Here is a 27,115-nt window from a genome sequence, read left to right on the forward strand (position 1 = left end):
CAGTGACCCTTTTAATAGAAGTAATAATTACAATCCCAAAAATATTTTTACAAAATGTCAATTAATATTATTCTCTAAACAGCTTCACAGTATTCTATATAGCCGTATATTATAATGGCTACACTGTAATAATATTTTTATGTCCACACTAATCGCTGTGAAAATACATATTGTGTGTTATCAATTGCATTATGTAAATAGAAATATACAATGTCTAAAATACATGTTTTTGGAATTATGGAACATTGTACAATGCAATGACACCAGTGGATGATGAAGAATGAGCAAATGGCAGTTTAGATGTGATTAGCTTCAAGGAACCCTGGCTAAGAAGGTCATGTCTTACTCATTACAATATAGTGCCACAGTTCATGACAAAGATGATGAAAAATAGCAGTTACTAGGAAAACAGGAATGATAATTATGTAACTCTAACACCCATATCCCTTGCCTGTGTAACTACCAAACTGCCCAAGTCAATTATTAAGCAATTACTAAAGAATACAAATATTATTAGAAATATAAAATTTCTATAAAAAAACAGCAGTTATTATTTCACAGGCAGTAATAAGTAACAAGCGTTAACAACAGTTATTACAAAAAAAAAACATTCCAGTTAATGCATTTACATTTCAGGAACATTGGCAAAATAAAATATACTCAGCAGCCTGTAAACTTCACTGAAATGTTTGAATATGAAGTACTGTTGTCTTGGAATGGCTATAAATTACAAAACTACCACCAAGCGCTATTCTCAAAAGTGTAGTATCTTTTAGACAAATGGACCATGTCGAATCCACAAGGGAGTGTTGTGTGAACACAAGGAAAATAATGGTTGGCTCTGCTTATAGATAACAATATTGAGGTAGACACATAAGATTGAATGGAATTAAGTGGTGTACCTGCGTTCAACATGAGATAGAGGAGTTTGTGAGCTAACTTAGAGTAGATCAACTCAGCATTACAGTTGACACCAAGTGGCTTGATTAGCCACACACATTGGGACAGGCAGTACATAAACAACCTGCAGTTCCAAGCCTTGCTTAAGTAAATGGCAGATGTACAGTAATATGGACAAAGCGCAAGCAGCATTGTTGAAGTTAACTGAAAGCTTGCTAATTTCAGAAGTGTTTTTTGAGTCAGTCACACCATGCCCGTTTCAAGATAATCTCTTGAAAATATAAAATCCTATCGAATATTGATATGCAGAATATTAAGCCAGCTACCTTGATCCTAGATTGTAGTATACCCCTCAGGCAGGTAAAAGTAAGAATTGCTGATGTAAAACAATAAAACAAATATGTACACTCCATTTCCAGACCATGGTCCCGTTCAAAGTCAGGCCACTCCGGAGAGAGATTCTGAAAACGTATTAAATATAGGATATATTCCCATTTGAACTGAGTGAATTTTAAAAAGAAAAATGACTCATAGTGCTTTACTCTGAGGACTGTGTGATCTAAGCCCAGCCTTGCAGGTAAAACTGGTGTTGAATTGTTGTAGGAAGAGTTTTAAGGACAATGTAAAGAGATTAATAATATGGCAAGAAGAGGGATGGGGGAAATCGTTGTTGAAGCAGGTCAGCTGTCAAACTGTTTCATCATGAACTTACGACTGGCCTCATACCCCAGAAACAAGGCTCCGTTGGCAGGAAACGTGCGGATCATTGTGGGAGTCAGACCAGAATAGAGTGCTCTCACACCTAAACATGGACAAAAAGACAATATTTCTCAAATGTCCTTGACAAAGCACATAACAGCAGCATCTGTTATGTAACTGAAGCATCAAACTGAAGCATCAAACTTTTGTTGGCAAAATACACTCACCTAAAGGATTATTAGGAACACCATATTAATACTGTGTTTGACCCCCTTTCGCCTTCAGAACTGCCTTAATTCTACATGGTATTGATTCAACAAGGTGCTGAAAGCATTCTTTAGAAATGTTGGCCCATATTGATAGGATAGCATCTTGCAGTTGATGGAGATTTGTGGGATGCACATCCAGGGCACGAAGCTTCCGTTCCACCGCATCCCAAAGATGCTCTATTGGGTTGAGATCTGGTGACTGTGGGGGCCATTTCAGTACAGTGAACTCACTGTCATGTTCAAGAAACCAATTTGAAATGATTTAAGCTTTGTGACATGGTGCATTATCCTGCTGCAAGTAGCCATCAGAGGATGGGTACATGGTGGTCATAAAGGGATGGACATGGTCAGAAACAATGCTCAGGTAGGCCGTGGCATTTAAACGATGCCCAATTGGCCCAAAAGGGGCCTAAAGTGTGCCAAGAAAACATCCCCCACACCATTACACCACCACCACCAGCCTGCACAGTGGAAACAAGGCATGATGGATCCATGTTCTCATTCGGTTTACGCCAAATTCTGACTCTACCATCTGAATGTCTCAACAGAAATCGAGTCTCATCAGACCAGGCAACATTCTTCCAGTCTTCAACTGTCCAATTTTGGTGAGCTCGTGCAAATTGTAGCCTCTTTTTCCTATTTGTAGTGGAGATGAGTGGTACCCGGTGGGGTCTTCTGCTGTTGTAGCCCATCCGCCTCAAGGTTGTGCGTGTTGTGGCTTCACAAATGCTTTGCTGCATACCTTGGTTGTAAGAAGTGGTTATTTCAGTCAAAGTTGCTCTTCTATCAGCTTGAATCAGTCGGCCCATTCTCCTCTGACCTCTAGCATCAACAAGGCATTTGCCCACAGGTCTGCCGCATACTGGATGTTTTTCCCTTTTCACACCATTCTTTGTAAACCCTAGAAATGGTTGTGCGTGAAAATCCCAGTAACTGAGCAGATTGTGAAATACTCAGACCGGCCCGCCTGGCACCAACAACCATGCCACACTCAAAATTGCTTAAATCACCTTTCTTTCCCATTCTGACATTCAGTTTGGAGTTCAGGATATTGTCTTGACAAGGACCACACCCCTAAATGCATTGAAGCAACTGCCATGTGATTGGTTGATTAGATTATTGCATTAATGAGAAATTGAACAGGTGTTCCTAATTATCCTTTAGGTGAGTGTAATTTCACAGCAAATTTTGCAAAAAGCCATACAACTACATAACATTAGCAATGGGGGGAATTGATGCACTTCCATATTGTAATTCATCACATATCATCTAGAAAATATTGCAATATTATTTTAGTACTAGCTTGCTGTTCATTACAGATGCAACAACTAATTGACAATGCCGATATAGAAAAATTATTAACAACGGATTTCTTTACCAATTAGTTAGGTCTAGGTAGGTTGCAGAGAATAAATAGAATTGCAGAGGACGTGGTGACATCGGTAAAACAATTCAATTCTTCTACACTTAAATTTACTTAAAAAAATAAATTTTATAAAAATAAAAAAATCTAAGCCGAACTTGCATGGCATGGGAGCACAAGAGTGTTGCAGGCACACTAAAATTCAAACAATGGAGTGAAGATGACAGTGCTTGAAGATGGCTCAGTATGATATGTTAATCTAAAACAAGTGTGGCATTATTTAATTTTCAGATTTCAGTTAATTTTAGTTCAGCTTCATGACATTAGTTGTGTACTGAAGACATTGTGCATTATGAATGCCTGGTTCAGCTGCACATTACCATAAAGTTAGCAGCACAAAAACAGTGGGCAACTTGTGCATGTATAATTTGTTTGAAGTCAAGCTGCACCGGATACCTAAACGCATTACACTTACTCAGTGCTGGCTCTAGCCCTTCGGGGCCCTAAGCAAAATCTGATTTGACATCTGTCTGGGAAGGCGATACAACCATCTTGAAAATATTTAAACTCCATCAATCCACTGTGAGGCAAAAAATTTACAAATGGAAAGAATTTAACATGATAGCAACTCTGCATAGAAGTGGACGCCCTTCCAAAATATCTGCAAGTGCCAAAAGAAAAATAATAAATCAGATAAATGCCAACCCAAACATAATATCAGGAGATTTGTAGACCTCCCCTGCTTCATCTCAGGGTTTATGCATGCTTCAAAAAAAAAAAAAAAAACACTGAATCAAAATGGCATCCATGGGAGGGTTGATAGGAAAAAGCATCTGCTGTCAAAAAAGAACAAAACTGCCCATTTTAAAGTTTGCCAGAGCCCTCTAGACGAACCCAAAGGTTTAAGTCCATTCACTGGATGGGTGAGTCCAAAATTGACCTTTTTGGTCACAATCAAACCACTGTGTTTGGTAAAACCCAAAACTGCTTAATATCAAAAGAACATTTATCCCAACATTCAAGCATGGTGGTGGGAATGTCAACATCTGGGGCTGCTTTTCCTCATCTGGACCTGGTCGACTGCACATCATCAAGGAGACCATGAATTCTGAGTTATACCGGGATATTATTGAACAGAACATCAGGCCATCAGTCTAGGATCTAAAGCTGGGATGAAAATGGGTCTTCCAACAAGAGAACTACCCCATAGCATTCATGAAAATCTACAAAAGAATGTCTTGGATAGTAAGAGAAAGTAAAAGTTTTGGATAGTAAAAGAAAGTAAGGCATTACTGTACTTAGTTACTTAAGTTAGGTCTTTTATTTCGGGTTCACATGTTGGTCACATGCCCAGAAGGCACAAATTTAATGGGACATCGTATAATTACGTAGTCAGATATTGCATATATCAGTCAGTGTCACTCAACAGAATATAACATTATCAATCAAACAGCAAGAGTGACTAATCCTATTATCTCAAGTATGCACATACTGTACCATAATGGTAAATGATATTTGCATTTAGCTCTTTAAGCAAGAATCTCTTAAATCAATCAATTATTTTGTATTACAAGTGCCTCCACATTTTCAGGCTAGGCTTAATTAACAGCCTATATGTACAAATACAATGTGGGCAACATAACGTTCCTTAACAGAATGGAAGTGTATTCTTGTGAATCTCAAACAAGCCCCGCTGCCCTATGACCTTTACTTAAGTCCTCTCCTTAATAATTTGTTGTTAATATAGCTCTAAAGTAGCAGCTATGTTTTCATTTGGATTGAACAATTGTTTGCCTGGAAATAATGGAGGATGATTTGGGATCAACTTTGGTTGTCCAATAGAGGATGATTTCTGATAGAATTTTGGTAGAACTAACAGCCAAGCAATCCCAGCAAAACATAACAGCAACCATGGTGATTGGTTATAAGCGACGGTAATAATGTAGTAGTCAAAATAGTAAACTGTTTCCCAAGCCAAAATCGCAAAGATCACCAGAACGCAGCCTTCTCCTACACAAATCGTTAGTCATTACTACGTATCTTTTTTTAATTAATGGGAGCTAGGCGAGTGTATCATGCCCTTTATCTTGGAGAGCTGGTGCTAGTAAGGGTTTACATAAATTAAATAATGTGCCACGTTACTCTTCACCTTTAAAAAGTAGTCTGACCACTGTAATGCGTTAATTAGTAACATGTCACCCCCAACACTGGTCATGATAACATGGTTTCTTAGTTACCAGTTCAATTAAAGATCCCAACCTGTAAGAGTTATGCCTACCATCTGTTCTTATGACCGCCATCATGGTTTTGAAGAATCCCTCCTGGCGACCCATCATGGACATGACCTGGATGCGAGACTTTATGCAGTCAAACGGGTAGACCACCAGCCACAGACAAGCACCCCAAACCCCCCGCTGAACATGATTGGAACCACGCCTGTAACATAACCACATCCACAAGCCATCAGTCACACAGCCATATGCACAGTGTTTTTTTCATTTCCAAACTAAACAAATTAGGTGGTATGTTTTGAAGAGAAAGTCTGGATTAATGGACATTTGTATGACATTCTGTGATCATTCCCAAAGGAAAAATTCATGTTTTGTTGCCAGTATTCCACACGGTAATAACAGATAACTCAGGCAATATACATATATTTATATATCTTTTTGGATGGCCACATTTTACAATTCCAGAATTCCCAACATATAGAACAGCTACCGGAAATATGTTTTACATATCAATAAAACACAAACGCTATGATCCAACAAATGTATTTTTATTTACATTAGTCAGCAGAATGAACTCTTTGCGAACTGAGTATATACAGCTCTGGAAAATATTGTGAGACCACTGCACCTTTTTCTTTCCTTTCCAAAAAAGTTAGAAAGGAAGGTTTTGAGTGAGGAACAGGATTTAATTACATTTTGTCCCATTGCATATTAAATGTTGAAACACGCATAAGGAAGGCTATTTCAATTAACTAGGCTATTTCAATTAACTATTCTTTTCTGTGGTCTTGATGGCCTCAGCTGCATCATTGCTTGTTTTTTTGTTTTTTTTTAAACTGGCCAGCAGATGTCTGCTTTGCTGTCGACTTTTCCTAGTAGTATGCTGGAGTTGCTGCCGGAGTTTCTGTCTTTTAAATCAAGTACCCTGCTTAGTCACATGACCAAACACTCACTGTTTTCTTGGCAACAGATTATATATACCAATCAGCCATAACATTATGACGACCTGCTTAATATTGTGTAGGTCCCCCTTTTGCTGCCAAAACATCCCTAATCCGTGGAGGCATGAATAAGGTGTGCTGTGGTATCAAGACGTTAGCAGCAGATCCTTTAAGTCCTGTAAGTTGCTAGGTGGGGCTTCCATGGATCGGACTTGTTTGTCCAACACATCCCACAGATGCTTGATTGGATTGCGATCTGGGGAATTTGGAGGCCAAGTCAACACGCTGAACTCGTTGTTGTGTTCCTCAAACCATTCCTGGACCATTTTTGCTTTGTGACAGGACGCATTATCCTGCTAAAAGAGGCCAAAGCCATCAGGGAATACCATTGCTATGAAAGGGTACACATGGTCTGCAACAATGCTTAGGTAGGTGGTACCTGTCAAAGTAACATCCACATGAATGGCAGGACCCAAGGTTTCCCATCAGAACATTGCCCAAATCATCACACTGCCTTCTTCCCAGAGTGCATCCCGGTGCCATGTGTTCTCCTTCTTCCATTCCTCTGTGTTCCAGTTCTGGTGCTCACATGCCCATTATAGCCGCTTCCGGCAGTGGACGGGTCAACAAGGGCACCCTGACTGGTCTGCGGCTAAGCAGCCCTGTACGCAACAAACTGCAATGCACTGTTTGTTCTGGCACCTTTCAATCTGTACCAGCATTAACCTTTTCAGCTATTTGAGCTACAGTAGCTCGTCTGTTGGATCAGACCACACAGGCCAGCCTTCACTCCACACATGCATCAGTGAGTTGCTGGTTCACCGCTTTTCCTACCTTGGACCACTTTTGATAGGTACTGACCACTGCAGACCGGGAACACCCCACAAGGGCTGCAGTTTTGGAGATGTTCAGACCCAGTCGTCTAGCCATCACAATTTGGCCTTTGTCAAAGTTGCTCAGAGCCTTACACTTGTGACTGAATTCAGGAATAGGGTCCTATCGCTATGGGTTTGGCTTTTTTTTAAAATATTTTATAAAGGAGCTTTGTAATGGTATATAAAACAATACTGTTTGACAAAGTTATGGTTGATAATAATCTGCTCTATTTAAGTTTTGAGAAAAAAGCCTTGAAAGACTCACACTAGGTCATTGTTTACACCTATTCAGCGTAGTTCACACTCTCTTAGGGCTTAATCCCACAAAGCTATTCAAATGGGGACACTGACCTTGTGCTATACTGGTTTGGTTGGTCTCTAATAAACACAGACTATATCAAACCAAATAAAATGTAATTCAAGTTTTTTCACATGCACTTGATACATCAGGTATAAACAGTACAGTGAATGGTAAAGTGGATTAGCAGCAGGATTCATAATAAATAGTAGCAGCAATATAAGGCCAGATAGTTTGAATGCAGGTGGACAGCCACTGAGCCGTTTAGCAGTCTTACTGTACTGATGGACTGGGTTGTCCACATCACCTTTTTTTGTCTAATCATAATAGCTGGTCATAATCACACACACACACACCTGGATGAATGACTTGTCAATTAAGTAGCTAATAAATAAGTGACTTGCACACATTTATGAAGACAATGGAAACATAACAGCTCAGCATAATAACACCTCCCCTGAAACACACCAAGCTATCAGCATTTATGGTTCATCTAGAAAGCCAACATACAAGAAATGTTACATTATTATTTACTAAAGTATAGCTAATCATCAGGCAAAGCTAGCTACCCAACAAACAAGCTAGAAACCAGTAAATGTTAGCTAGCTGGTAAGTTAACGTCATTATATAGCTAGCTAAAGTTAACAATAACACAAGTAGCTATAGCTAGATAACTAGCAATGCAAAGGTCTTTTGACTTTTTCCATTGTCTCTGTCATGGATGCCATATTGGTTTGTAAAAGTAATCAGTGGACAGTTGTTTAATACAAGACGAGCCAGCGCTTTCTTTTCGGCCATTTCTGCATTAGCAATGTACTGCCTGTATTTTGTCAATTTTCTTCTCATACACCGCAGGATATTCCACTTATTCCATCACACGGTCAACATCTGTGACAACGCTGTACATCTCTCGTTCTCTGACAATGTTTTGAACAGTATCCAAGTCTGGAGTTTCCTCATCGTTGTCCAAGTCTGAGAGTGTAATGGCATAATTTTCCTCCAGAAATTATTCTCTCACAGCATGTTCCCAGATTTGTTAACAACGCCAGCTAAATTCGCGGATTGAGAGCTCTAGCAACATGTTCGCACTTGTCCATGTTTGAAATTCCCGGGATTGCAATGATACTGACTAAGCAGTCACGTTATAAGCCGGTGACTTGATAGACCAATCAGAACTCAGTATTTCAGCATGTCCAGCCCCTTCATTATCTCAGCCAATACAGGAAAAGTTGTGTATTTTCCGCTGGTTAAACAAGCGTTTGAGTTTTACATTTTATTCGTATTTACACTTCACTTACTAGTTAGTTATTAAGTCACATTCAAGCATAGTCGACGTCCGCGATCCCGCGGACAGTGCTAATTTGCATAAATATTTCGAAAAATAGATTCTCCATAATCGTCCGATTCCAATGGTATATTATTTGTAGCCACTTTCCTGAAGCGTTCCGTGTATAATTGGGGTTTTCCGTGTATAATATGGGTTGTATAGTTGTATAGTTTGGGTTGCTATGAGAACTTTTCACCAGGCAACGACATTGCCTATTCATCTTAGAAAGGCTCATTTGTACATCAGTATAAATATTACAAGCGTGTACATCACTATATATGATGTTTTGAACCATAATACATCGTTTGTATTATATATAAGATATAAAAATTAATATTTTTTCAAAATAGTAGGGGGATGTTCTTGAGTTTTTGGGAAGAAGTTGGTAATTTTTCTGAGTTTATAAAATATATAAGTCCAAACGTAACTAGCGATCTAGTGCTGCCACCTGCTGGCCGTTTTGTGTCATTAAACTAAAGGAACCGTTATATTGGGTTTTTATCTTTTATGTTATAGTGTTTCATTTCTAGGTTGAAGAACCACATTTTTTGAGGGTGCCTATATTTTTTACCTTCTATTATATAATTATTTCATTATTTTCAACCCAATTACAGTGTAATTTGATATTAAAGGCATGAAAGTATGAGGAAATACCATTGACACAAAATCTCATAATGCTTTAAAAAAAAAAATCTTGATGCTGAATGGCAGAAATGTTTTTCCGAAAACAATTTTTTTTGCCTTTCAAAAAGATGAGTTTTATAAATAGTGACCCAGAAGTCTGTTTTTATGTGTTTTTATTGTAGCCAGAGGGGTTGCTATTAAAAGGATACATCATAATAGGTTGTATCTGTTACAGAAATGAATCTAGGACCAAAAATGTCACACTAGTGAAATCCGTCCGAAAGCCCCATAGGCTACCAACTCCTGCAAAAAAGAAGGCATTTCTGCAAAAAAGACAAAATGTCACGTTTTTCATCTTACAAACAGCTCTCCTGAAAAGTACTGACATGCGACTTAAGCCCAGTTTCCTGCTTCTAACACATCAACTTTGAGGACAGAATGTTCACTTGCTGCCTAATATCCTACCCACTGACAGGTGGCATGATAACGAGATAATTGACAGGTGTAAATAATATTATTTACAACTGTCAGTGGTCTTAATGTTATGGCTGATCGGTTTAGGTCACACAATATTAGGCTATTTAATATGCTATTAATGTGTTTATTTGGCATATTTCACACTGGACAATTTGGCCATTGATATCGGCATTTGCCGGCTAACATAAACCCTGACCTATACCACTTTTTCATTGTCGATATCGATTCTGAGAACTGAACATTGTGTATCCGCCTTTACCAATCCGATTCTGACATTTCTGTTTTTCTGACAGAGTGTGATGGTAATTCCATGTATCGACACTCGGAGTAAGGGACACAGAGACAAAGTTCTCTTTGTACATCATAACCGTTTTATTAATTATTATGCACAGAGACTATTATGAGAGACGCGTCAACCGCTTACACAAACATAATCGTCTGAGGAGCCTCTAACTAATGTAGCTCATTCAACCGTATATATCACATAGGAAAAAGGGGTGTGGTAAGATGCTGCCATCTGTCCCATGTCAATCAAACACCTTTCCCTTTGTTCTATCACACAAGTCAAATGCTATCTTCCCCCACCTTATCCTTCCTGCCATAATGTTTACTGTAGTGTTTACCCAAAGGGGCCAACTGACCTTACTGCCCCCTGTTGTATCTCTTCTCCTATCCTGTCCTAAAACCCATTGATCTGCATCTGGACAGACAATAGATGCCCCCTATGCAAATACCAGATCCCACACATTCTCTACCTATCTAAACCATGGGACTCAGTCCTTTACTCAGTTAGAATACATTGTATATAGAAATTTCCACAACACAGAGTTGCCACAATTCTTTTGCATGACTGAATTGTATGTCATGCAATGTTTTATTATCAAATTTCTCAAAATGTAACATTACAACAAAAATGTTATTAAAATACGTTAAAAAACACTCCAGGATAGAACAAAGCATTCGTGGAAATTCTATAGCAATGTAGAAAGGAAAATTATGTATTGGACAATTATGTCACTGCAGTGAAATCTAGGCACATGACAAGCTTACAATTTTCCTTTAAGTTTCTACAAGCATTTTCATATTGGTATTTTCTTAAAATCATAAAATACCATGTTAATTGGCACATTTAGCTTTTTGCCGTCCAATCAAAATTATTTAACAGAATGAATTTAGAAATAAAAGTGATTTAGTTTAAATTAACTAGCTGGCATTAGCTAACACCAGCCAACTTAGCTAGCATTAGCTAGCAAGCCTAAGCTTCTCTACGGTCACCCTAGAAACACTTGCTTTACAACATTTGCAAGTACTTGTTTTATTTGTGGCTGTTTCAAGTGTGAAGTAATTCCAGACTGCAAACATAAATGTTGTTGTTTATGAGTTCACTAGGCATAGCCCACATGTTTCTGGTCTGCCCATCATCAAAAACTTGATGTCTGAACATTGTTATTACAATTTGTTTTGTAGTACTGGCTAAATACATAGACTCGCCTATACCCAACCCTGTATTTTTGGCCAGTATTGATCAATCAATCAATCAAATTTATTTATAAAGCCCTTTCTACAACAGCAGTTGTCACAAAGTGCTTTACAGAGACACCCGGCCTTAAACCCCAAGGAGCAAACAACAGTACTGTTGAATTTCAGTGGCTAGGAAAGACTCCCTACTATTGAACACTTTTTCCATGCCAGTATCAGATTGGTGCATCCCTAGCAACAATAAAACCTCTAGGTAGATTGTGGGGAACTGGATACGGGCCTGGTTGCCAAAATAATACACTATCCCTTTAATATAAGAAATATTACCTATGTTGTCTTTGTTGCACTTCATGTGATCAGCGAAGACGGTTCGGCAGAGTTCATACGCCCCAAAGAAGCAGAAGTAACCTGGCACCTCTCTAGCGATGGTTGTGGTCAGGCCTGCATAGAATCCTCTAGGACCATTTTGCTTTATTACCGACTTCACCACTGACCAGACCGTACTACAAAGTGAGTGAAAGAGAAGGACAGGACTGGGTTCAGCAGGGCATGACAAATCAAATGTTTTAGGTAGAAATACACAAAAAAATACAATGTCCGAGTTATGCGTTGATTCTACATAGCGAATATATGTTTTCACACATTATACAGTACCCTATGTAATTATTCTAACAGTAAGCTTTTTAGGGCTCAATGCTCCAACAATTTGTTTTTGAAATCAAACAATCACTATGGTAATGCTCGACCAGGCATGTATGGTTGTTTTGATGTCTTTTGACTCCTTATTTTCCATGACAGTATGTTTGAGGTCCTTTTACAGCTTTATGATCCAATCCAATGACTTTGGAGGCATTTTATGCTCCCACCAATGAATTTGAAGGCATTTGCTTTTACTTTTGCAAACAAGATGCTTCTGCACATTTCAGCAGTTACACCATCAATGAAGACAAGTGAGCCAGATCCAGAGGCAGCCATACAGTATCTCACAAAAGTAAGTACACCTCTCACATTTGTGCAAATATTTGATTATATCTTTTTATGTGACAACACAGAGGAAATGACACTTTGCAACAATGTAAAGTAGTGAGTGTACAGCTTGTATTACAGTGTAAATTTGCAGTCCCCCCAAAATAACTCAGCACACAGCAATTAATGTCTAAACTGCTGGCAACAAAAGTGAATACACCCATAAGTGAAAATGTCCAAATTGGACCCAATTAGCCATTTTCCCTCCCCGGTGACTCATTAGTGTTACAAGGTCTCAGGTGTGAATGGGGAGCAGGTGTGTTAAACTTGGTGTTATCGCTCTCACACTCCCTCATACTGGTCACTGGAATTTCAACATAGGACCTCATGGCAAAGAACTCTAGGAGGAACTGAAAAAAATAATTGTTGCTCTACAAAAAGATGGCCTAGGCCATAAGAAGATGCCAAGATCCTGAAACTGAGCTGCAGCACGGTGGCTAAGACCATGCAGCAGTTTAACAGGACAGGTTCCACTCAGAACAAAGAAGTTGAGTGCACATGCTCAGTGTCATATCCAGAGGTTGTCTTTGGGAAATAGGCATATGAGTGCTGCCGGCATTGCTGCAGAGGTTGAAGGGGTCAACCTGTCAGTGCTCATGCCATACGCCACACACCTCATCAAATTGGTCTGCATGGCTGTGGTCCCAGAAGGAAGCCTCTTGTAAAGATGATGCACAAGAAACAGTTTGCTGAAGACAAGCAGACTAAGGACATGGATTACTGGAACCATGTCCTGTGGTCTGATGAGACCAAGATAAACGTATTTGTTTCAGATGGTGTCAAACGTGTGTGGCGGCAACCAGGTGAGGAGTACAAAGACAAGTGTGTCTTGCCTACAGTCAAGCATGGTGGTTGGAGTGTCATGGTCTGGAGCTGCATGAGTGCTGCCGGCACTGGGGAGGTACAGTTAATTGAGGGAACAATGAATGCCAACACATACTGAAGCAGAGCATGATCCCCTCCCTTCAGAAACTGGGCCGCAGGGCAGTATTCCAACATGATAACGTGCCCAATTTGGACATTTTCACTTAGGGGTGTACTCATTTTTGTTGCCTGCGGTTAAGACATTAATGGCTGTGTGTTGTGTTATTTTGAGGGGACAGCAAATGTACACTGTTATACCAGCTGTACAGTCGTTACTTTACATTTTAGCAAAATGTCATTTCTTCAGTGTTGTCCCATGAAAAGATATAATCAAAATTTTCAAAAATGTGAGGGGTGTACTCACCTTTGTGAGATACTGAATGTGCCCAAACAATAACAACTCCTTTAACACATTTTACAGATTGTATGCTGTGGATCTTTGACAGTTCCTTCTTTTTTTCCCCACATTTTGTAGCCCCACCAGTACTCTGGTTAATATTATTCATCTGTCTACAATACCTTTTCCCAGAACTCTGCAGGCTCTTTGTAGCGAACTGTAACATGGCTATCCAGTTTTGGTTTGCGCCTTTGCACGTGTGGATGGTAGAGGCTGACACATCCACACCTACTAACGCCCACAATTCTTTTTCATTATGTTGAGCATTCTTCGGTCATCCATTTGGGAGGTTTTGGCCTACAAGGCGGTTTGTGATTATTGTGCTCATCAGAGTTTTATTTTTTCTTTGTTGTATATACTGTACACTACCGGTCAAAAGTTTAAGAAAACCTACATTTCACCTGTTTTTATTGAAATTCCTAATTTTATGTACATTGAAATTAAAACATAGAACAAATAAACAATTGGGGATACAAAATAAATCATGGAATTGTTTTGTCTATACAAAGTAATCTACACTTTTGACTCATCAAAGTAGCCACCTGTTGCAGACATAACAGCCGAACACACTCTTTCCGCAATGGAAATCAAATAATGTCCGGAAAGTTCTTCCCAACACTGTTGCAGATGTTACCACAAATATGTTGCACTTGTACTGTAGGTTGCTTGGTTTTCATTCTTCTGTCCAGTTCATCCCAAACTAGCTTGATGTGGTTTAAGTCAATAGACTGCCTTTGGATGAATTGAAGCCTAATTTATTGATCTTTTATTCAAAGATAGTTCTGACACAGCCTGTAGGTATGTTTTGGGTCATTATCTTGCTGTAGGATGAACCCCAAACCAACTAGGCATAAACCTACAGTGGGGAGAACAAGTATTTGATACACTGCCGATTTTGCAGGTTTTCCCACTTACAAAGCATGTAGAAGTCGGTAATTATATCATAGGTACTCTTCAACTGTGAGTGACGGAATCTAAAACCAAAATCTAGAAAATCACATTGTATGATTTTTAAGTAATTAATTTGCATTTTACTGCATGACATAAGAATTTGATACATCAGAAAAACAGAACTTAATATTTGGTACAGAAATCTTTGTTTGCATTTACAGAGATCATATGTTTCCTTGACCAGGTTTGCACACATTGCAGCAGGGATTTTGGCCCACTCCTCCATACAGACCTTCTCCAGATTCTTCAGCATTCGGGGCTGTCGCTGGGCAATACAGACTTTTCAGCTCCCTCCAAACATTTTCTATTGGGTTCAGGTCTGGAGACTGGCTAGGCCACACCAGGACCTTGAGATGCTTCTTACGGAGCCACTCCTTAGTTGCCCTGGCTGTGTGTTTCAGGTCGTGGTCATGCTGGAAGACCCAGCCACAAGCTATCTTCAATGCTCTTACTGAGGGAAGGAGGTTGCTGGCCAAGATCTCGCGATACATGGCCCCATCCATCCTCCCCTCAATACGGTGCAGTCATCCCCAAAGAATGATGTTTCCACCTCCATGTTTCACGGTTGGGATGGTGTTCTTGGGGTTGTACTCATCCTCCTTCTTCCTCCAAACACAGCGAGTGGAGACCAAAAAGGTCCATTTTTGTCTCATCAGACCACATGACCTTTTCCCATTCCTCTTCTGGATCATCCAGATGGTCATTGGCAAACTTCAGACGGGCCTGGACATGCGCTGGCTTGAGCAGGGGGACATTGCGTGCACTGCAGGATTTTAATCCATGACGGCATAGTGTGTTACTAATGATTTTCTTTGAGACTGTGGTCCCAGCTCTCTCAGGTCATTGACCAGGTCCTGCCATGTAGTTCTGGGCTGATCCCTCACCTTCCTCATGATCATTGATGCCCCACGAGGTGAGATCTTGCATGGAGCCCCAGACCGAGGGAGATTGACCGTCATCTTGAACTTCTTCCATTTTCTAATTGTGCCAACAGTTGTTGCCTTCTCACCAAGCTGCTTTCCTATTGTCCTGTAGCCCATCCCAGCCTTGTGCAGGTCTACAATTTTATCCCAGATGTCCTTACACAGCTCTCTGGTCTTGGCCATTGTGGAGAGGTTGGAGTCTGTTTGATTGAGTGTGTGGACAGGTGTCTTTTATACAAGTAACTAGTTCTAACAGGTGCAGTTAATACAGGTAATGAGTGGAGAACAGGAGGGCTTCTTAAAGAAAAACGAACAGGTCTGTGAGAGCCGGAATTCTTACTGGTTGGTAGGTGATCAAATACTTATGTCATGCAATAAAATGCTAATTAATTATTTAAAAATCATACAATGTGATTTTCTGGATTTTTGTTTTAGATTCCGTCTCTCACAGTTGAAGTGTACATATGATAAACATTACTGACCGCTACATGCTTTGTAAGCAGGAAAACCTGAAAAATCGGCAGTGTATCAAATATTTGTTCTCCCCACTGTATGTATTGATAAGATTAGTACAAGTACAGTACAATGAAATGCAGTAAGCATCTAACCAAAGGTGCAAAAAGTGGGCAGAAACTGTACAAGTATTTGCAAGAAGTTAGTATATTTCAGTGGAATTTGCAGATGTGCAATGAAAGCAATTGCAGCGCAAATGGCAATACTAAATGTGCAATTAAGACAAACAGAGAAGGGCAGAAAGCTTACAAGTATTATGTGTAGCGTATGTTACGAGTGGGATAACAGTTTCTAAATGGCATTCTATATGCTCAAACAAGGCAAAAAAAAGGAGTAATGTAGTAGGGTAGCATGAGCAACTGGGATGCAGAGATAGCAGCACTAAGGTCCTCGAAGTAGACGTGTGTGTAGCAACTGTAAAAAAAAATATATATGTAGGCACAATGGCAATTCTAAATGTCCAAAGAGGTAAATTGAATGTACTAAGTGCATGAGTCACTGAAATGCAGGAATAGCAGCGGTAAGGTTCCTGAGGTAGACATGTACCTACAACAACTGAAAAACTTCCATTATCAGGCTTTGCAAGGCAGAGTCAGAGTAGAACAAAGGAGTAGTGCAACAAGGACCTGAGAGTCGGGGGCGGGGGGTATGGTAAGTGATGGGTCAAATAAAAGCATAAATGAAGAACAATTACACTTAACGGATAGTGAAAAGACCAGATGAACTGCTAAACAAAAGATCCATGGGCCTAACACCGAGAGGAGTTTTTGGAAAAATACAAAACATTTCCACCTAGTGTATAAAAAAGGTGTTCATGCAAATGTTAGTGTATAGGTCCAGACTCGTAGTATAAGCACATGCATTGTTTGTCCATGAATAAGCTATGGACAAATAGACGAATTTTGGGAAAAATACAACATCCTTTTTTCCATGTAAATAGGCTACAAAAACGGCATGTCTTTGATCTCTCCCAGGGGTTCTAGTGGGGCTAACGAACTGATTTCAATGCCAATACATAGGTCCAGTCTCCTTGTTTAAGGAAGAAACAGAGCAACACTTTTAAGCAAAAAGGTACAAGTATCCCTCCCAAAAACTCACTTTTGACCCTTTGCAATCTTGCCTGATGCTTCCATCTCGTACATTGCTTGAAGACGACACTTGACGAGCTCAGTAGGGCATAAAACCAGAGAGGAGAATATGGATGCTACTGACCCAGCACATGCTTTCTGCACGTCACTGAGATAGAGAAGAAGAAAGTTAATTATGTCTACATAATGCATGACTTTGCTGCACCATTTTCTTGTTCTCAAAATAACTCCACCTGATTGTAAATGGTTACTGTTTACAGACAGGTGTGAATGTAAAAAGACAAAACAGCCGATCAGCCATTCCAGCTCTCACACTACCTGAGTGGAACCTCACTGCTGAGCCCTGCCATCATCCGGACCACATCCTGACAGAATCCGTAGCTCATGAAGAGGACAGAGTTCTCAGCAATGTTGGCCATCAGGGCTGGGCTGGTCCCCTGGTAGAGACCCCGTAACCCCACCTGCCTGTAGAGTTGAGAGGTTTTATTAAAGAGTCCCACTACAACAATTTACAAGTTGTTATTTGGATTACTCCATAATACTATGAACAGCCCAAATACTTCGTATTAGGGGAATTTAACCCTGACTGCACAGGCCTCATGTCAACATTTTGTAGTAACTATCTAACAATCCTACGACCATTTTACATACTCTGGTAGGAAATTATAATTGATAAATACCACTTGTTGTCAGACTCAGTGCTTGTGTTCATCCCTTCAAGCTCATAGGAAACATACAATGTCAAAGCATGAAATAGAACAACCCAAAAATCTATTTTTCTGAGACGTAAATATACTGTAGATACTATAGTGTATAATGTTGAAAGCAAGTCATACATTTTTTTTTGCCTCGCTTTGTAGTTGCACTCTTGACTAGTACAGTTAGGACAACGAAAGATTTGGGAAATGTTGTTCTTAAATGGGTTTTAAACAATCACCAATAGACCTCCCATCATTAACGGCTCCCTCATGTAGCCTATACAAATGCCATAAATGTGGTTCAGTATTACGTTCTACCTGCCGCCTTCACATTCAGCAGAATCTTTACTCATATAACCGGAAAACATTGAGTGGAAGACTGTTCTGTGCACATAGTGCTTATGTTCATCTGGGGCCCTATTTTCTCCTGATCATTTTAGAAATCAATAAATGGTATATAAACAAATAAACTCCACTTGACTCCAAACTATTGAGCCAGACTTTATGGAAAGTTTATGAAACAATATGTTTTGTGGGCATTTATTGGCTAGCTAACCCTGGGTGAGATGCCAGACTGACAAGGCCCAAATCAAAAGTATTTCCAATCTTCTCAGTCTGTTATAATTTTTCTGTGACGGTGCGAGTGCAAGCGTGCGTAAACATTTGGTAGTGGAAACAAAAACTCAAGCGATGACAGTTCAAAAACTTTATGTAGGCTATATCCTATTAGCAATACAATAAACACACCTCACGTTCAGCGTGACAGAAACAATAATCTGCTGTGCTGTGCAGTGGCTAACAAACAATTTATACTAAATTATGTGGCGTCTACTCCATGCGGAGTAGACGCCACATATTCACCATTAGTTTTACATGAGGCCAGTGTTAGAGGGGCACTGTGTAGAATCATTCCCCTAACATTTACGATATAGAACTCAAACAATAAAACGACTGCAATAGTATTAGATAGTCCAGGGTGGTTTTGGGTGGAAAGAATAGTACTGCTTGTGTCTAAAGCGAATATAAGGAGATTACAAGACAATGCATACTGAAAGATGGACCGATAAGGCAGTTTAAATACTAGACCCGAAATACTTAATTTTTTAACCATTAACTGCAGATGTCTGTTGGTAATTTATGCTTATATTTATGATAGTAGTACAATAAAAACTTATATGGCCCCCTTAACAAATGACTACTTTTATTTGGATTGATATCATCACAAATTCCCTGATCATTACAAATTCCCTGTGGTTAAATTACATTAAATATTATAGCCTGTTAAGAAACTTGCTTGAAAGGTGCAATAAAAAACAAAAAAACAAAGCTGTGCGTAAATATATGAACAATACCACAATTTGCATAGAAATTATTTGATGCATGGTTTATTCACAGATTTGAGGGTATGCACACTTGATTCTCTCCAGGAATGTCCAGTGTAATTTTCATTTCATTTTTGCACAAAGGGGGAAGCCTCAGGGAAGCTAATCTACATGCTCCACAACTAAGCTTTGAATGAGATTGTATTTGAAAGTAAAATTACTGTTAACATGTCACTGGCCCCAGCTTTATATTATCTATTAAGGCTGTAACACATGACACCATCAACATCCATGTGTTGGTACACTGATCTGTGTCTTTACCAGGAGTGTAACTGTTCATCAAGCTGCATCGTACTACAGAAAAAGAAGATACAGTAGGCCCCTGCTACATACTTACTTGTATGTGGAAGTAAAACAATGGAGGAAGCCTCGATACATGGTGGGGAAGGTCTGCATCTTCACTTTAGCTGTGTCCAGAGGCTGACCGCTCAGCACACACGCTGTACCTCCTAGTTGAAACAGTTAAAAAAACACTTTCAATTATGATTTTGCTTAGGCCATAAGAATTAAGCTGCTGACTACAGAGGTTTTGATCAAGCAATGCCCGGCCTTCAGAAAATGACTCAAAGCTAAAGATGCATATCCAATTTGGCAAACCCGTCCATTGATAATTTCATCCACATGATGATGTAGCCTATGTCTCTGCCTTATAGAACAGCTGGTCAGTAAACGTGGGCGCGATTTGAACTTCACAGAAGTATGATGACAGCTATCTGTCTGTTGAAATCAGGATGTTGCTCAAAAAGTAGCCTAATCATTGCTTTGGGAGTGAAACTGTCAGTGTTTTATATGATGATCATTAATTAATTTGCTACATATAATATCATTATAATATTATCAAATGTTTAGTTATTTTGACAAATTGTTAGAGCTGCTAACAAAGAACTCTCTCTCCCAACAGCAAAGGTTTCCATGATAAAAATCACTATTTGTTGCTTGTGTTACACGTATGTAACATGTCATGCATGTGCAGACTGTGCCATGTCATTAAAACACTAAATTTCAAATTTTGAATTTTCATTGCTATCTACACAACAAACTGCAATGTACTGTGTGTTCTGACACTTTTCTATCAGTACCAGCATTACTTCTTCAGCAATTTAAGCTACAGTAGCTTGTCTGTGGGATTGGACCACACAGGCCAGCCTTCACTCGCCATGTGCATCAATGAGCCTTGGTTGCCCATGGCCCTGTCGCCGGTTCACTGCTTTTCCTTCCATGGACCACTTTTGATAGGTACTGCCCACTGCAGACCAGGCACTTTTGGCACAAAACCTTCAGGCGTCCGTTAGAAAGCTGAAGATGAAGTTCACCTTTCAGTACGACAACGACCCAAAGCACACATCCAGGTTACGATTTATTTTTTTCCCTCAAATATTTCAGTTTGTTTTTCAACTGAATTCTTCACATTATAGGTCACATTAAAAGTAGAAAAGGTTCTGACATTATTTATCTTTGTCTCATTCTTTACATCACAACAGCCTGGCATTTTAACAGAGGTGTGTAGACTTTTTATATCCACTGTATACAGTAGATTATGAGCATATAAACAACGTCTTAAACATCCCGCTTAAAATAGGAGGTTTAAAAAAACATTGTTAATTCCAAAAGTCTTAAGTTGCATCTTTAATGAATGGGTTGGTTTTATGTATTCTAATTATTTGATTATTGTTATTATTACTGTTATTATTTTTAGGAGCTGCCATAGATTCCCACATAACAGTGACGTTTTAATATGTATATGCACAACTAAAGTATGGAAAAAAACACTTGAGGCAGGCACTCTCCACCAACCTGAAGTGGGCAAGCCACCCTTTTCCGACTGAGGACCATGGCCTCGGATTTGGAGGTACTGATTTTCATCCCCACCGCTTCACACTCGGCTGCAAACCGTCCAAGTGCATGCTGAAGGTCCTGGCTTGAAGGGGCCAACACGGCAACATCATCCGCAAAGAGCAGAGACGAAATCGTGTGGTCCCCAAACCTGACACCCTCCGGCCCCTGGCTGCGCCTAGAAATTCTGTCCATAAAAATTACGAACAGAACCGGTGACAAAGGGCAGCCCTGCCGGAGTCCAACATGCACTGGGAACAAGTCTGACTTACTGCCGGCAATGCGGACCAAGCTCCTGCTTCGGTCGTACAGGGACCTGACAGCCCTTAGCAAAGGACCCAGGACCCCATATTCCCGAAGCACTCTCCACAGGATGCCACACATGTGGACTGGTTGGGCAAACTCCCATGAACCCTCCATCACCCTGTTGAGGGTATAGAGCTGGTCCAGTGTTACACGGCCTGGACGAAAACCACACTTTTCCTCCTGAATCCGAGGTTCTACTATCGGCCGTATTCTCCTCTTCAGAACCCTGGCATAGACTTTCCCGGGGAGGCTGAGAAGTGTGATCCCCCTATAGTTGGAACACAACTCCGGTCCCCCTTCTTAAAAAGAGGGACCACCACCCCGGTCTGCCATCCCAGAGGCACTGTCCCCGACTGCCACGCGATGTTGCACAGGCGTGTCAGCCAAGACAGCCCCACAACATCCAGAGACTTGAGTTTCTTAACCACCTCTGTGACTTCAGCCCGGGTGATGGACGAGTCCACCTCTGAGCCCTCATCCTCTGCTTCCTCAATGGAAGACGTGTCAGCGGGATTGAGGAGATCCTCGAAGTACTCCTTCCACCGCCCGACGACATCCCCAGTTGAGGTCAACAGCTGCCCACCTCTACTGTAAACAGCGTTGGTAGGGCACTGTTTCCCTCTCCTGAGGCGCCAGATGGTTTGCCAGAATCTCTTCGAGGCCAGCCGATAGTCCTTCTCCATGGCCTCACTGAACTCCTCCCAGGCCCGAGTTTTTGCCTCCACAACCACCCGGGCTGCAGTCCGCTTGGCCTGTCGGTACCCGTCAGCTGCCTAAGGAGTCCCACAAGCCAACCAGGCCTGATAGGACTCCTTCTTCAGCTTGACGGCATCCCTTACTTCCGGTGTCCACCACCGGGTTCGGGGATTGCCGCCTCGACAGGCACCGGAGACCTTATGGCCACAGCTCCGAGCGGCCGCTTCGACAATGGCGGTGGAGAACATGGTCCACTCGGACTCAATATCTCCAGCCTCCCTCGGGATCCAGTCGAAGCTCTGCCGGAGGTGGGAGTTAAAGATCTCTCTGACAGGAGACTCGGCCAGACGTTCCCAGCAGACCCTTACAGTACGCTTGGGCCTGCCGAGTCTGTCCAGCTTCCTCCCCCGCCATCGGATCCAACTCACAACCAGGTGGTGATCAGTTGACAGCTCCGCCCCTCTCTTCACCCGAGTGTCCAAGACATGTGGCCGCAGGTCAGATGAAGCGACAACAAAGTCGATCATCGACCTCCGGCCTAGGGTGTCCTGGTGTCGTCATATTGTGCTCCTTGAAACACCCACACCGTCTTTTTCCAGAGCAGCCTGTATTTCTCCTGAGGCTACCTGTGGGTTTTTCTTTGTATCCCGAACAATTCTTCTGGCAGTTTTGGCTGAAGTTTTTCTTGGTCTACCTGACCTTGGCTTGGTTTCAATGTTTTTCTGCTGGTCTGTCAATTAGTTTGCATTAATTAGTAGTATCCTCATACTCATTTTAGACACTTGCAGTACTATGACCCCAACCTGAACCATGCTGAACTAGCTATTACTATTCCAGTCTTGTGTTATTGTTAAAATTTAGTATTGTAAACGTAGAAGGCAGGACTCGGCAAAGTGCTCCATTAAGTATACTTATTTTTGAGGCTTGGAAAACTGCGCTAGCCAGTTTCAAAATTACAGCAAGAACAAAATGATCAACCATGAAGGGCATTGGGGCTGGAGGGGGAGGAGTTAATCTTGCCCCTAACATACTAACCTAACATAGTATTACTTGCTCATAAACTAGCAAACAGTTTCAGTCTAAATAAGTTGACAATACATTTTAAGGTTTACCTAAATTTACATAGAGGATTTTTTTTATATATAACATTATTTAATTATATCCACCACATTTTTCTAAATTAGAAAGTTACTTACCTGAAAGTGACATTTTGTGTGTTTTTTTATGAAGGTAAGACAAAACATCACGATGCGCTGGAAAATGTTATTGTCACTGCTTTGTGGTTGCGTTTTGTGAAGAGCAAATGTTGACAACATTGATTTAGTGGTAGTTCCAAAGCTGAACACAACTGCATCACCCTGGGCACATTTTTGTTTTAAGCTAAATAAAAGAGGGGAGCCCAATAATTCAGAGGAGGCAAATTCAGATTTACACCAGAAAGGTGGTGCTGGAAAGCACAAACACCACAAATCTGAAAAACCATCTCCGGATCCATCACATGTATTTTTAGGCCTACAACATTATTTGGCTTACATTATACTGATGGCACATAATTTACAATATGAACAAATAAATCGTTAATCTCAATTATTTGTGCAACAATTACTCGTCAATTAAAACGTCAATAGTGACAGCCTTAGGTGTTACCACATATTACATTCCTCTGTTGTTATTATTCTGTTATTGAATGTAAATTACTTTAGCCATGTTATAGAACCCTTAAACTCAATATTGGATTTCAGAGCCAGTTCCAACATGTTTTTTAATTGCAAACCTCCAACCAGGGGGTTTAGACCCGTTTAGACTTGGGATACCAGGGGCATGCAATTAATGATGAGCTATAACAGAAGACCAGCAGGCTCCGGACCTTGTAGGGTAAAGTTGAGTACCCCTTTTATAGACTATGGCCTCATTTAGTAGGAGGGTAAGAAGTCTATGAAAATGTTTTGACAGTGTTAACATCTAACATATAATCATGTAATTGTGTAATCATGTAACGTGTAATCAAGTACTCGTATAATGTATAATAACGTAATTCTTTCACGTATAATCATGTAATCGTGTAACCAAGTATTATCATTTGAAACATATTTATTTGCTTTATTTACTAAGTAAAACAGTCAAACGAAGAGTCCACTGATGTGTTTTTCTTGACATCAAATACATTGCTCCCCATACACTCCAATGGTGAAACTTTTAAGTAGGCTACGCAACTATACCAAGTGTTGTTTATTTATTTACATTTTGACACTCTTGAACATGTAATGGTGGATCTCAAGAGATCTTTTCCTAATAAATGTCAAATAAATAAAAACATAAATATGTTTATGTATATGAGCTAAACAGCTGCATGTACTGCATGTAGGCTACTCCTCTCTCCCCTCCTGAAAAACAACAGGGAATTGCTAGACTACTTGTTGAGTGATGGTTTACTGTTACAACAGACTAAAAAGTACACTTGTTCTAACTACATATGCGCTGAAATCTATGAACCAATAGCTACAAAACACGGATTCCAGAAACTCCACATCCGCCACTTGATAATAATTATCATGTGTGATGATGCATGAGGAATACTGTATAATACTATATTAAAGGAAAACCTTTTGTTAAGAAATGTTGTATGTTACAGATACAGCTGAAGGATATGGTGTGTTTTAAGCTGAGAGATAAGGATCAGATTGAGATTTTGAAAGGCCATGAAAGCAGTGGTGCATACAGCCTATTGGAAACACAAAGGACCAGGCAGATAAAAGGCGCAGCAGTCAGCATCCTGTCGGGTCATATGAGGACTCTAAACAATAGAAAACCCTTGGCAGTGCTACAACAACTGCTATTACATTAGAAGTTCCTAGAGCAGTTCAGTTTGTCAATAACATTTTAACAGATGTAGGATAGTAGATGCAGCCACACTGCCAAAAGTTCATGGCACGTATTCTCCATCCTGGTCAACAGCCCACACCGGGCACATAAGGGTTGGCAACAGTACAGTAACAGTAAAAAAAATGTTTTGTGCTCTGTTGTGCCATATTTTCTCCACTTGGTGATGACTGTCTTCACTGTGTTCCATGGTATATCTAATGCTTTGGTTATAAGAGGGCTTGCACACTTATGCAAACAGGTTATTGTAAGGTTATGGGAAAAATCTTTTTTGTTCAAGTATCGTCATATTGTGCTCCTTGAAACATCCACACCGTCTTTTTCCAGAGCAGCCTGTATTTCTCCTGAAAAAACACACCACTAATGTAAAGGTCACATGCTTCTCTTTTTAGTGAGTGTTTTTACAAATGATTGTAATGTTCCTCCCCATATCAGTTTGATAAAACTCCATCCTAAATACAGACACTGCAGTGAATAGGGTTCTACTAAACCTTTTTCACTTTTTAAGCAATAAGGCTTGATGGGGTGTAATAATTAGCCAACACACTAAGGCTATTTCCATGCACACATCTGGAAACTGCCTTGGGATATTGAATATTAGCCATATAACACAAACCCCTGTGATGTCATATTTGTATTATAAACCAGTTACCAACAGTATAAGATTGACAAAAAGTTATGTTTAGTCAGAAATGTGGTATATAATCTCAAATATCAAGGTTTTCATCTTCTCAGCATTCAGGATCAAAACTACACGGTTTATAAAAGTGTTTACGAAAACACACCAAGTCTGAAAATTGCCAACGCCCTCACTCTATTGACAACTTTTGTTTGGCATAAATAGTGGGTGGACCTGGGAGTAGAATATGACTATTGTTGTACACTATGGTGGAGTTAACTTACCTATTGCTCCAGCTGAAAGGTCAATGACTGCCTGGACTACTGGGTGCAGGGGCATGGTGGCAGAACTCTAGAACCACCTGTAGCAGTGTGGGTTCCTCTATTAATTTACAGCTTCACCAGCGATGTCAGTCTGTGAATCCCCAATTATTAGTGTACATACCTAAAGAACCAAGTACATGCCAGTTATCGTTCATAAAACAGAGCAATGGATCCAGTGCCATGTTTCACTATTAAGGCTGTTCTCCATGAAAAAGCTAACTACTGTACAAGTAGCTATACAGTACAAGCTGACCTTCAAAAGTAATATCACTTTATTTTAGCTTGGTAATTGTTCATCCCACCTCAACAGAGGCAGTAACGAGCTATATGGTTCACATTCTATTATTAAATCTCAAAAGGCCTATATAGTTAAGGGGCCAGCTAAACTAGCGTAGTTGTTATTCCAATTTAATTGGCTTTACAGTACTAGTGCAAGGGTTCAGGAGCTGGGAAATGCCACATACGTACGTCACGCTGTAAAAAGAACATTCCACGCCACAGAGAGAATACTCACTACTCTTGCTTGTCCAGACTCCACTCAGTGCGTTATGGCAATTAGATCCGTGGATTATATTACTAATTAAACAGTAATATCGTAAATAACACCGCTTTCATTGAAGTTGAATATAACAGCTGAGCTAACCACGTTAACAGTTTAGGACATGAACGTCAGTTAGCTTAGCATCTCAAAGTAGCACGCTTGGCTGGCTAATACTGTTAGCTAAAGTCATGGTTCATTCAAGATCTCCAAATGTATTTGATTATTTTATATTCAAAGAATGATATAAATCTTCATTCTGACTTACAGTTGATGCTACGCCGAAAAGTTAGACACAGCATCCGAGGTCACCTCATTCAAACGTGCGTTTCAATCACGTTTGCAGAAGAACCTGGATGGTTTGCATCATGCGTCCATCATCCGACACAAACGAATCACCTGGCACTATACTATACTCACTATACTCACGGGTGCCAGATAAGCCCAAACACTGCCGTCTCCACAAAAAACCCGCACAAACGTACTTTTTACAATACCGCCCTATCTGTAAATCGACACGCCCAAGTCCAGTCTCCCCTGCAGACGGTGATGAAAAATAGCCCAATTATGCAGGAAACTTCCACATCTGGCAAAA

General features: G+C 40.2%; 1 protein-coding gene across 1 annotated transcript; it reads right to left on the reverse strand.

The window, feature by feature from the left end:
* Positions 1-27,076, reverse strand: slc25a15b (solute carrier family 25 member 15b). Its single transcript, XM_013132877.3, is given in 9 exon segments — positions 1-1,702; positions 5,510-5,635; positions 5,638-5,667; positions 11,811-11,986; positions 17,256-17,393; positions 17,564-17,710; positions 19,663-19,774; positions 25,944-26,073; positions 26,789-27,076. Coding segments are annotated over 8 exon segments (906 nt in total). The 5' UTR covers positions 25,999-26,073; positions 26,789-27,076; the 3' UTR covers positions 1-1,580.
* Between the last annotated feature and the right edge of the window lie 39 nt (positions 27,077-27,115).

This window comes from Esox lucius, chromosome 7, assembly GCF_011004845.1.
Source record: "Esox lucius isolate fEsoLuc1 chromosome 7, fEsoLuc1.pri, whole genome shotgun sequence".
NCBI lineage: Eukaryota > Metazoa > Chordata > Actinopteri > Esociformes > Esocidae > Esox > Esox lucius.